The following is a 12,452-nucleotide window of genomic DNA, read 5'->3' as shown; positions in this document are numbered from 1 at the left end:
TTTTCAAGCGTATAAGCCGCCACTCTGATTTCCAATTCCCACCTCCATATCCATGGTTTTAATATGGAGTATAAATGTGTTACTTTGGAGGGAAAATCTTAAAATAATCACGTCGTATTTCTGACATACTGTTTGAATCAAATGTACATTATTAGGATCAATATCATTAGGAAGTTAATATGCCTCTTTTTGTAAATGCATAATATCAATTTTTTTTGAAAAATTTGAAAATGAAAATCTTATCTTGATGAGAACCTGTTGCTTTCTAATTAAAGAAATTACAATTTTCTTACCAGAAGTTTAAGATGTGGTGGCGACCATATTGCTTCTAAAAATATCTCAATTCTTTTTATGGTTCATATTACTCCCAATAGTTGTCCCTTTCAAACAAGAAATAAAACGGGGGAAAAATCAAAGTCGAATTATGTTTTATTTCAAAATCAAGGCTACTTGCGTCATGGCGTCGTTAACTTTCAGTTTTGTGCATGTCGTGTTTTTATGCGCATATAAGATGTACCCTCGATTTAATCCTTTTTGTCCGACAAAAGCAGCCTACATGCGAGTAAATACGGTACATGCATTTGCGGCAATACTTTCAAAATACAATAACGAATTAAGAAATGTATTTTTGCATTTTGAGGTTTTCGTAACTTGGATCTTTTTCGTATCTCGAGTCACTCATTTGCATATGTAAAAAATCATAGACTGAAACATTCTTATCGAGAGGCATTTGTCGGTAAAGGTATGACTACTAAAAATGGCAGCTAATGAGTTAAATGAGTGCCATACAAAGAATCTAAAGATGTGCTGTTTTCTTTTGCTTTTTAGGATTGACTGAAGGTGGAACAGGGAGCACTGTGAAGAGCAGTCTGGACCTCAGTGACTCGGAGGAATTAAACAATTATCAAGAATGACATACCCGCTATTTAGATGCTAATAATCTTTTAAACTAGACCTTCACACCACAGATAAGGACAGGTTGTGTTGGTGACATAAATAACATACAATCTCAAGTCCTAATATGATGGAAGGTTGACAACAAAAATTAGATATTAGGTTAGTTTTAGCATTTTCAATCTTAGCCCATCCATGTGCCTTGTGTTTTGCACCTTTTCAAATTTTAATGGACATAAAATTATTAGACGCCTTGTGGGGCGAAAAATTGTCAAGAAGCAGTATTTCTTTCTCAACAGGTTTAATTGTTTTTTGTTTGGCCTTTTATTTATATTCAGGAATCCCTGTAAATAATCTGCTGTATAACAGAAAGTGTGCCTTACGATTTTGACATTTTCTTTGTTTAAGGAACATTAAGGTTATTCATGGATAACAATACAGTGGTGCCTCTACTTACGATTGCTTCTCTATAGGAAATACAGGTTACAGTCTCCATGGGAAACCCTTTGTAATACAAAATCCAAATCAAAGTTATATAACGTCAACCGAAACCAAACAGCCCCAAGACATGATTACACTTGTATCTCGTATTCTATTTTCGAAATTGTTGTGGTAGACTTGTTTTTTCTATTGAGGATATCCCAACACTCCGCCTCCCATTCATTAAGGGAAGCCGTCAAAGCGCAAGTCAAGATCTCTTACCGAGTGGAAATTTGCTCAGCATTATGTTCACAAGACTACTTTAATTTACAGTATTTCACAAATGTGAATGCACCCTTTTCATTTCTGGGATTTCTTTAATTATATCTTTACATAGGACAATGCTGACCAAATTTCAATTACTTTGATACAATGTAAAGTAGTCTTGAAGAGCTTGGATAATTCATTCAATTGCTGAAGCCTATCCCAGCTGACTTAGGGCACAAGGTGGGGGACACCCTGAATTGGTGGCCAGCCAAACGCATGGCACCAGGAGATGGACAACCGTTCATGCTCACACATAACCTAGGGGCAGTTTAGTGTCCAACCAACCCACCATGCAAGGATGGAATGTGAGAGGAAACCGGAGTACTCGGATAAACTCCACGCAGACTCGGAGAACATGCACACTACAAGGGTGGGGTTACCTGAATTCGAACCCAGGGCCCCAGAAGTGTGAGGCTGACACACTAACCACTCAAACTATATGCCACCGTAGCTTGGATAATAACAAACTCATTGTATATCTTCAAAATAAGTCAAAATACAGCAATGAATGTATACAATGGTGCCAAAAAAGTGCGTACACCCCCTGTGAAAATCTCAAAATTAACCCAAAATTGGGACCAATGAGGCATTTCTCCCCTGTGTGATGCGACTAGTTAGTATGACTAGATGCCAGGTGTAAATGGCGAGGAGATTATTAAATTCGGCATTGAAACTCATGACACCCGTTCCCGGGGCTTCTGTTTGTTTCCTCGGATGGCGGCAGCTTTCCTTGTTTGACGTCCAATCTGGAGCCGAACAGGTTTCTAGCACTGACCTGTGAAGCTCAGGTCAACTCCATGCTTAAGAGGGTTTATACAATGCAGGAAAATACTACAAGGAAGAGGCATTAAAATATAAATTACAAACCAGATAAATGATAAATGTGAATGAAGGCAAACATAGAATTGCGTTATTTACTCGCATATTGTCCGTCCGCGTATATGCCGTATCTATTAAAATTGCCTTAAAAATATTGAATTTTACGATTTCTCGTATAAGACGCCCTGTTTCACAATTTTCACCTCCATATTCATGCTTTTAATAGGGCATATAAATGTCTTTGAACAGAAAATCTTAAGAAAAATCATCGCACATGGTATTTCTGCAATACTGTATGAAACGAAAGGATCGTCTGCTGGCTTATTCATTCAGCAGTACAACCAGGAAGTGTGTCTGAGTCAGGATGCAATAATAGCATGAAATACACATTACGCAGGTATCGAGGGTGATATTTTAATGATAATGATGACTAAATCAAAGGTTTTCCTTTTATGTGCAAGGTGACAGACAAAACGCAAGACAATGAGAGAGAGCGAGATCGATAGAGAAAGACAGATCAATAGAGAAAGACAGAGAGATCGATAGAGAAAGACAGATCGATAGAGAAAGACAGACATCGATAGAGATCGATAGAGAAAGACAGATCAATAGAGAAAGACCGATCGATAGAGAAAGATCGATGGAGAGGTAGAGATAGATATATAGATAGAGAGATAGATACATGGATAGAGATGGCTTCGAAGGCGATAGGAAAGAAGGATGGATTTTGTGTAGAAAAGGATTTTTGGTGAGTAAAATATGGCTAGAGATCAGTGGCAGGCCATGCATTTGACACCTAGGCCTTCGGTAGTGCTGTGTGAATCAATCCAACCCTCAATAAATATTTTATATCTATAAAACCTTTAATACAGCTGCGACACAAAAATAATCAATAATAACCTAAAAAAATATATTATTTAGGGAAATAGACATTTTACATACCAATAATTATTTTTATTCATAAACAAAATCCATCCTCCTTTTTTTTCCTCAAGAAGATTTCAATTACTCTGTCGTACAGAATACACGTGTTTCAGGTCCATCAAGAAGTTGTTTTCTATCGCCATCAAAGCTAATGATGACAGTCGAGTCTGTTCTGTTGTATTTCTTTCATAAGTTTTGATTCTGCTTTGGGCTGAAAATGTTCGTTCGACAGAAGCAGTGGACACGGGGATGGTCACTGTCAAACCCACTAATGTGTACAGCAGCCCCATGCTCTCACTCAGATATTTCTGCTGAAGGAAGTCAAGGAGATCAGTAGGCGATTTTCCTTTGAAATTATGCATGGCATACATTACAATCAGTTCTTTTCTTAGCCGAGGCAGATCCAAAAGTATACTATGGCTCTGCGTTAAGATGGAGAGGGCTGCATGTGGGAAAGTTTTCTGATATTCCCAAAACTTCTGCGGGTCTATGAGGGAGAGAAACAGTCTTTCGTGTTCTTGAAATCTGGTCCGCGTCTGGCAAATAATATTGTCCAGAATCCTGTTGAGGAGTTGGTGGTAGTGCGCGTGGGAATCTTGCGCTTGACTTCTTTGTGCGCTTGAAGCACCTGTACAATCCAATGCTCCAAAAAAATGTTATGGCTATAAAATCTTTACTGCAGCTACAGCTGCGACACATACAGAAATAATAACCTCATGCACTTGAAATCATATTTAGGAATATAGCCATATTTTACTCACCAAAATCCTTTTTATCTCCACAAAATCAATCGTCCTTACTTTCCTTCTTTTCTATCCCCATCGAAGCTAATGCTGAAAGTCGAGCCTATCCTGTTGTATTTCTGGCAGATGTTTTTATTTGATTTAGTCCTGAAAATGTTCATTCCCGGTTGTGACTGGCTTGCTTGCTTTGGAGTCGTCCGACCTTTCTCAACGATGTCCAGCTATTCTTGAAAAGTCTGTCTTGAAAATGATTTGGAAATCTGTAAACTGCGGGTTGACAAAAAACGCTTTTAAAAATCAACAAAACAATAATTTGCTTGGGCAGCTTGCTCCAGATACAGTTTAGTAGCTCTGGCTCGTCAACTCTATCAATAGCCAATCATAGTTAGTGAAAGCGATGACGTATTTGAATTCATTTATTTCTAACATTTAGCCCACAATGTCAGCTCAGAAACAAAAAAGAACTGTCTTTACGCTGCAGCAGAAGGAGATAATCGATGCTGTGAAGGAGTCAAATAGGGATATAAGCAAGAAATGTTGCGTCAAAGTTAAGAGAACCAATCAAAGTTACAGGCTCAAGACCCAAAGCTCGATGAGGGGGTGCTCATGTGGCTGAAGTAATCAAGAGGACAGAACCTACCTGTCAGCGGCAATCTCACCTAGGTGAAGGTGGTGAAACTGGCCGAGCTGATGTACATCCCGGAATTGAAATAGACAATGAGAGGTTCAAGTTCCACCGAAAAAAGATCTGCCAGCCGACGAGAGCTTTGCACTGAACTGAAAAAATAAAACCGTAAAAAAAGAAAACCCTCGTTTTTATACCACTCTCGCTACTATGTCGTTTTTGCTCGGTCCCGACGGGTGGCATAGTAATGAGATTTGACTATCTGCTAGTCCAAATGAGAACATTATTTACCGAATGTATCTAGATTATTTCGGTCCCGGCGGGTGGCATAGTACTGAGATTTGACTGTCTCTGCTACTGGAAATTAAAACATTTTATTGACCGAATGTATCTAGATTCTATCTATTCTAGCTCTTCCTGTTGCGTACCGTTTTTTAGCTTCCTCTTGTTCCCCTGCGTTTCAACACGTATAGCTTTTGTATGCTTGTTAGTCATTTTAAGATGTTGTTATAATTTTCTCTAATTTTGTATTTCTCTCTCTTTTCATACAAAATTACAACACTGACCAATTTTAAATTCATTTTGTTGGTAGTTGTGTGAGGATTATGGAACGAATTAGAGAATTTATGCATAACTGGAACCAATTAATTTTGTAAATAGAGGTACAACTGTATTGTTAATGACATCCTCCCCTTCATACTGCAAGCCCTTCTGCCTCCATCTGTAGGATACCGCTTTGGTATTGCTGTAAAACAAATCATTAACATACTCCAGTTTATGCTCCCCTGCCATGGATTGTACCAATCACAAAGCTTGGCAGATTAATGCAGTGGGCGTCATATTGAATTGTGCATGTTGCCTTTATCTAGTCATGACTGCATGTACTCCCTAATTTCTTAAATAGAACTCGATAGTATACTGTTAGTGGAAAATCCTAACATAAACAGTCTTGGTACCACCCTCTTAGGGGAATAAAAATTATTGTAAGTTGTCTGCACGAATTTGTGGACAACAGCCTTTGTCTGTAGTCCTCCTGTGCCTGGAATATTCGGTAATAAAAGCTTCGAAATCACTCTTCACCCCCTCCAGCCAGTGGCGGGCTGTCAGGGCCTTCAAGGCCTTCTCTGCTGGCCTAAGAAATATCTGAATCATATATTTTGTCCATCAATACTTAAATAATTCCAAATTGTCTGTTAGCTTCCTTTCATTGCTTTTCCCCCTGGTCACACTGCTTCCAGATGTGTTTTCATATTGAAGCATTTAACCAATCACATTTGTTGGGTTTATTCTGTTTTATTATTATAATAGTTATATTAATTCATTTCTTTATTAAATCAATCTCTTTCTTTTCTTTGTATTAATTCATTACTTTGTTAAATCATTCTCTTTCTGTTTTTCAAAAGTCTTGAGGTCACGCCAAGTCATCTTTAACCTAGACAGCCTGTTCCAGGATGGTTATACAAACAATCCACCCAATCTGGGTCCTTGAGATTTGGTGGGCCCTTGGTGACGAGGACAGGGCTATTCGGACAATAACAAGAATATTGTTATCGTTATGTAACCGTACACTTCGGGTTTTTCTGTATGTAACGATTATATGATTATGATTATATTATATGATTCTTAGGTCAAGGAGGTTGTATAATTACTCTAATCTAAATGTTGTTAGGTCTAGTCCCTGTTTTTGTTATTAGTAAAATACTTTGATTGTTATTGTAGTCCCAGATGTTGTTTTTACTCATACGTGATGGAATGATCAACAACTCTGTAACTTGTGACCATAAGAATGGGACGAAAACGTCTATTCGAGGAGACGTTCGGAAGTTGTAAGGTGACACTTGCTGACTCTCCCCTTCGGAGGCTTTTACCCATTGTTGTATCCATTTCTATTTAATTAAATGTCAATAATTGAATAAGATGTCTTCCTGCAGTTATTGATAATTACGGACGAAGGTAATTATTAATGAACCTGACATTTTGGTCCTTCTGAGCCATGGAGGTCAATATACCGGAGCGAGAACCCAGGCGCTGCTGTTCGACATCTGGTAAGTGACCGTGCGCACGGCGTCTTCAAAACCCTTGGTGGGCCGGAGTTTTTCGACGGGGGCGCCTGGATTCTCGGCGGTTGAAGACTTTTCCTGCTGGAGGGAGACATCTGATGGATCTCGGGTAAGTCCACATTAATGTCTGCATGTTGTGAAGGTGTTTACAAATGCGTTAAAGGGACATTGTATGTGAGGCCCATTGTTGGGCTGGTTTCGCGTCCTGGGTGACGGCGATAAAACCCTGTGTTTATACTAGTCAATGGCAGGTACGGTGGGGCACTTTGCTGGAAAGTGTCCTGTGTCTCAGGGGTAGGCACGAATATATTGTACTAGAGGTACAATATTGGGGCCGGGGAGTGTCCTGTGTCTAAAGGGTAGGCACGAATATACGTTGTATGTTGTTTGTGTGGTTTCTGCAGTAAAATTAAGATAAGCCTAGGAAATACAGTCGAAGGAGTGATAATAATAAAAATAGATATAATAAAGTTAACTCTGTGAGGCACACGAACTCACTACAAAAAAGTAAAATATGGGAAACACGTGTTGTAAGGCGGGTTTGGATGACGATCCAAAAAATACGTCTAACTTGTAAGGATTGGAAAAAATTGGAAAGACAAAGCGCTTTAAAAATATTACACAGCTATATTTATGGATAAATAAATATGGGTTTGCTGGCCAGCTTAAAATGCATAAAATGCAGGATAATATATGCACTAATGCATAGAGGTAATATACATATATAAATAATATGTGAGTGGATAAAAGTGTAACAGCTTGTTCCACAGACACTAATGGCGAAATAAGGCCGGGGAGAAGTTAAAAAATACTATTTTGGGAAAATAGTGGGGGCTCCCTCGGATAACGGGGATATATTTAAGACCGTGGCGGCGGGAAAGTACTGTTTGGTAAGGAAAAATAGCGGGGCCTCCTCGGCTGACGGGGAAAATATTTACCGAGATAGGTGACGGGCGCGGAGGAAGTTTAACAAAAATAGAGGGAGAAGAGATGGTGTAAAGTTCGACAAAAATCAGAGATAAGTTGAGGGTCTCTGAAAACAAGGAATGTCGGCTTAGAATGATTTGGAATGTGGATTTTGGATACGAGAATGTTGAGCTAGAAAAATTAATGGGGACACTGGTATTTGATTTGGTTAATCCAGGTATGACGTTTTGTGATTACAATTAAATTGGGTTTTTTTGTGATGCTTGGGCTTGTATAACAACAATTAGAATGGTTATTTCCAAGTGCTGGTGGTGCTTTGTTAATATAACCTATATGTACTGTCAATTTACAGCAATGTGATGGCTTATTGCAGCTTGGTTTTTGATCCCGTCCGCTAACGGGAAGATGGTGTTTAAAAAGACAAAAGAATATATACAAAATGATCATTTAAATTTTAGCAGGGAATGTCACTTGTGTTTTTATTATGCTCTAGACTTGCCAAAAAATGTGTCAACTGCGGGGGAAGCGTTTCTGGTGCAGCGGCTGCTGATTAGATGGGAGTGAAACATGTGGGCCGCGGGGCAGACGATTTAACTATGTTGGGCTTTCGGGAGCGTTCGGACCGTGTAAACGACTAAAATTTTGTGATCCCTTCCGTGAAGACATTATAATAATAATAATTGGCCTTGGGGGTGCTGAAGCAAACTTGAGGGCAGAAAATGGGTTTTTGCCATATTGTTGTGCTTGCAGCATACATATTCTGGATATATGGGGTCTTGGAAAAATATTGTTATATAGTTGAATATCGGAAGAGGGGTTAATTTGACGTTTTAATGGTTGTCTTCTCTAAAAAGCGTTGTATTTGGGCACAGGGAAAAAGCTGGTTTGTAAACATAAGATAACAATGCTGTTTTCGCAGCAAGAGTGGAGGTCATAGTTAACGGCTAATTGCGTTTTCTGTTTGGACTTTTCAGAATAAGAACAATACATGGGCTGCAAGAAATGCAAGGTTATGCGAATGCTTTCGCATTGATATTTTGGGTTTTAAAATGAAATGTATTAAGAGGATAGAAAAATCTGTTCAGTAAAAGGTTGATTTGGCAAAAAGCTTTGGATTTGGGAAATAGACCAAAATAGTCATTTTTGAGCAATTGTGGATTTCAAAGGGCTCTTAGTTAAAGGAAACTAGCTTTTGGAGGATAAAATAATATTAATACTATTTCAGAATTTTTTGATTGTTCAAAATACTTTAATCCAGGGGGTTGGCTGGTTAAAGAAAAGGCCAGGATGACAAAATTTACAAAATTATGGTATATTGGTGACGATAAGGTTTTTAAAACATTAAAGTTTGTAATTAGGAATTGTCTAACAAAAGGTTGATTTCTCTCATTTAATTGTTGTAGATTTTTGTTTTGGTAACAGGCTATGGGAAATGACTCGTGTCTTAAGTAAACATCATATGAGGTGATTTACAAAGTATAGTAGGTATTGAATTATTTGGCTGTTAACGACATCAGATGGGAAATTTACAATGCAATAGTGGCATGATAAAATTCATGGCATTCATCCAAATAATTAGGGGAATTGTAAATAAAATAATTGGTTTAGGATGAGCATATTTTCCCTAAGAATGGAGTAACATGGAATGTTTTTCAAAGTGCACTTGAAAGAACATTGTCTGTTGTCCTGGCGGGAGGAAATATGTTTTGTCACAGGTCATATTGATGACTTTAAGGATATTACGGATTGGATAAGCATTGGTCAATTGATACAACCAAATAACGTTGCTTTTACGGCATTAAGGGCATGCAAATTGGTGAGAACTTTAGCAACGATGGGGTTAATACGCCTGAATGTTACAGTGATAACGAGTGACAATAACAAGCTTAGATAAGGGAGGGAAAGGAGAAATTCTCCAAATTCCAGAATCTGGCTTAGAAACAGGTTATGTTAGTCGTTTTGGGTTTTTGACAGGATGTGGTAGTACATTAATTCTGGGAAATTTTGGGAAATTGGGGACCCCATATCTAAAACAAGTTTGAGACAAATGTGTAAATAGGCTCTATTTGGCGCTGGATGCACGAATTCTAGTGGGGCCTTTCATGTTTTGAAACAAGTGACGCTTTAGGTAGATGGGTTGTCTATGAACAAAATGGGATGGGCGAAATTCGCTTACAAATTCGGCGTGTTATCTTGGTTCATAGAATTTGGAGTCAAGGCGACGTAATAAAGGCCATAGGCGTCATGTTGTATAAAAGAGGCGTGGATAAATTTGTTTTACAAATGGGGGAGATTATCTTATCACCTGAAACAAGTAGAAACAAAATTGGATGGCCGCATTAAAAGGTGATTGGCATGCTATTAGAGGGAATTGGGATTTTCCAAAAAACCTGATAGGGAGCCATTAGGTCATGGCGGCTGTGAAAATAAAAACCTTAGATGTGAAACTATTCCCACCTCAATTCGGGGAACAAACAGCTAAACTGATAGCATTAAAGAGGATATAACTTTGTGTGAAACTTGAAGGTAATTTTTTACAAACGGTTAAAATGCTAGAGTGGGGGTGTGTATATTAAAGGATCTACTAATGAATGCGGGGTGGATCCAGACCTTCCGGAATGTGGGGTATTCATGGCGTCCTCGAGAATTTGTGGATTTTCTCCGGGTACTCCAGTTTACTCCCACAAAATGAAATTATGGATGCTAGACTGGTTGAACACACTAAATTCTTCTGTTTATGAGTGTGAGCGTGAATGATAGTTTGTCTTTTTGTGTTTTTTGATTGGCAGACCACCGAGACATAATCTATCAATAAAAGATCAATAAAGAAAATAATTTGGGCTTGAGTCAAGGGAAGACCTATGTCTCGACAAGGGGGAGGTGGCCTTGCTACAACGGCACTACAAGGCTTAGGGTTTAAATCTATATGCATACCCACATATCCATTTCAAAAAATACATATAGATTTTATTTTATTTTTGTTAGATCATATGGATATCATTCCACGATATGGAATTCCAGAAACTATTTATAGTGATAATGGCTCCCATGTTGTTAATATAATAGTTGTCTACCATCCACAATTGGCGGACCTTATATGAAGTCCTGTTTGGTAGACCTTACAAATTGTTATTATTCACTACACAATGACAATTGGATGATGAGGCGAATCTATCAGAGAAAAAAAAAAAAAAAACGCACACACCAAATTTAGACTATCAGAGGGAGATTTTGCTTCTCAACAGGAAACGGACGAAGCGACGGTGATTCTTGAAGACTGGATGCTGATAAGCAGCATAAAAGAAGAAACATCGGAGCAACGCAAAGTGGGAGGGTCCTTGTTACTGAAAGGGGACACGGATGCACCTTTCCCACAGTAAGAAGGTTGTCTAAATTGAAACGTTTCAAGAGGAAAACTCCCTAAACAAAGACAAAAAGTCATGTTGAAAACAATTATTGCTTTTGGGGCAATGAGATTAATGATGATTGTGATTCTATTCCTTTCCACAGTAGGGTTGTTTTCTCCAGTTGGAGAAAAAGGCGGAGGCGTTTCAATTGAGGATACACCTTCTTACGGGAGGGTAAACCGAGAAACATACACATTTACATTTAATTAACATTACCTACTAAATCAAATTTCCAAATTGAAAATATATATTTGGACTCGGCGACGTCCCGGTTGCCATACAAAAAGAGATGGTGGGAAATATGTGTGGTACATTAACAGCAAAAAATTAAAGATTGGGAAAAGCCTTGTTGCAGAAATTGGTCAAGATTGGAAAGCTTGGACTGACATATTAATCTGTGAAAATTATTTCTGAAACAGGGATTTCCCAAACGGGGGATAATTGGGCGCTGTTAATGGAGTGTAAAGAAGGCAAGCACTATGTGGAGCTACTTTGGTAAAAGGGTGGTCTCAATTGAAACATTGAGGGGACGGGTAAGATAAACTTTCTGACTTAATAAAATACGGGAAACACCAATATTAATTGAAAAGATTATTGCTCAGCAAGCAATACCATAAAACTATAGGGAACTCTTTTATATTGGGTTTGACGTCTCCATATGGTTTCAATTGAGACTAAACCATCTTACAAAAGATTAGGATAACCTACCAGACAAGGGAAAAAACGATGGGGTCTAACAACTCCCTCAATCACCATTCTTTTGGGGAAAAGTGTTTTTACAAATGAAAAAACGTGTCCTACTTGGCAAGAAAGAAAAAAATATTGAAACAGTGTTTATCCTGTTACGCGGTAAATAGGAAGTCAATTTTTCCACTGTTTAATCATTTTACCTGCTTAAACCTTACAGGGCATGGTCTGAAGCTGGGGGCGATAAATGAGACGTGGTGTACCGGCGTTCTAAAACAAACTACACCCCTGATACCACGTTCTGGCCTATGGTGGCGGGGTGGTAGATAAATTATACGACTCCTGCCGAAACGCGGCAGGACTAGGTACTTTGGTCTCACTGCTCTTACCGGTGTCTGTTTTTCCATCCACAGTGGAGGAGATACAATTGGCGGCTCATAATTCGGAGGTGAAGGGTCGACCCTCCCGACATCGTCGAGAGGCATGGAGGGAAGGAGATCCAACATACATTGATGCGATTGGCATCCCCCGGGGCGTACCAGATGAGTATAAGCTGGCTAATCAGATCGCAGCAGGTTGGGAGTCTATCTTCCTTCTAATCACCCCAAACAAAAATGTG

General features: G+C 38.7%; 1 protein-coding gene across 12 annotated transcripts in view; it reads left to right on the top strand.

Moving 5' to 3' along the window:
* Nucleotides 1-6,668, top strand: part of dzip1 (DAZ interacting zinc finger protein 1) — a 42,137-nt gene extending 35,469 nt beyond the window's left edge. For all 12 annotated transcript variants that reach the window (XM_077718294.1, XM_077718303.1, XM_077718314.1 and 9 more), the window contains one exon: nucleotides 829-6,668. In XM_077718294.1, the coding sequence (XP_077574420.1) occupies nucleotides 829-914 (86 nt within the window). In that variant the 3' untranslated portion in view covers nucleotides 915-6,668. The remainder of the gene's footprint in view (nucleotides 1-828) is intronic.
* Nucleotides 6,669-12,452: the final 5,784 nt, after the last annotated feature.

The sequence above is a fragment of the Stigmatopora nigra genome, chromosome 1 (genome assembly GCF_051989575.1).
Source record: "Stigmatopora nigra isolate UIUO_SnigA chromosome 1, RoL_Snig_1.1, whole genome shotgun sequence".
Taxonomy (NCBI): domain Eukaryota; kingdom Metazoa; phylum Chordata; class Actinopteri; order Syngnathiformes; family Syngnathidae; genus Stigmatopora; species Stigmatopora nigra.
Note: the sequence above shows the minus strand (reverse complement) of the source record. Positions and strands in the feature narration are given on the sequence as shown.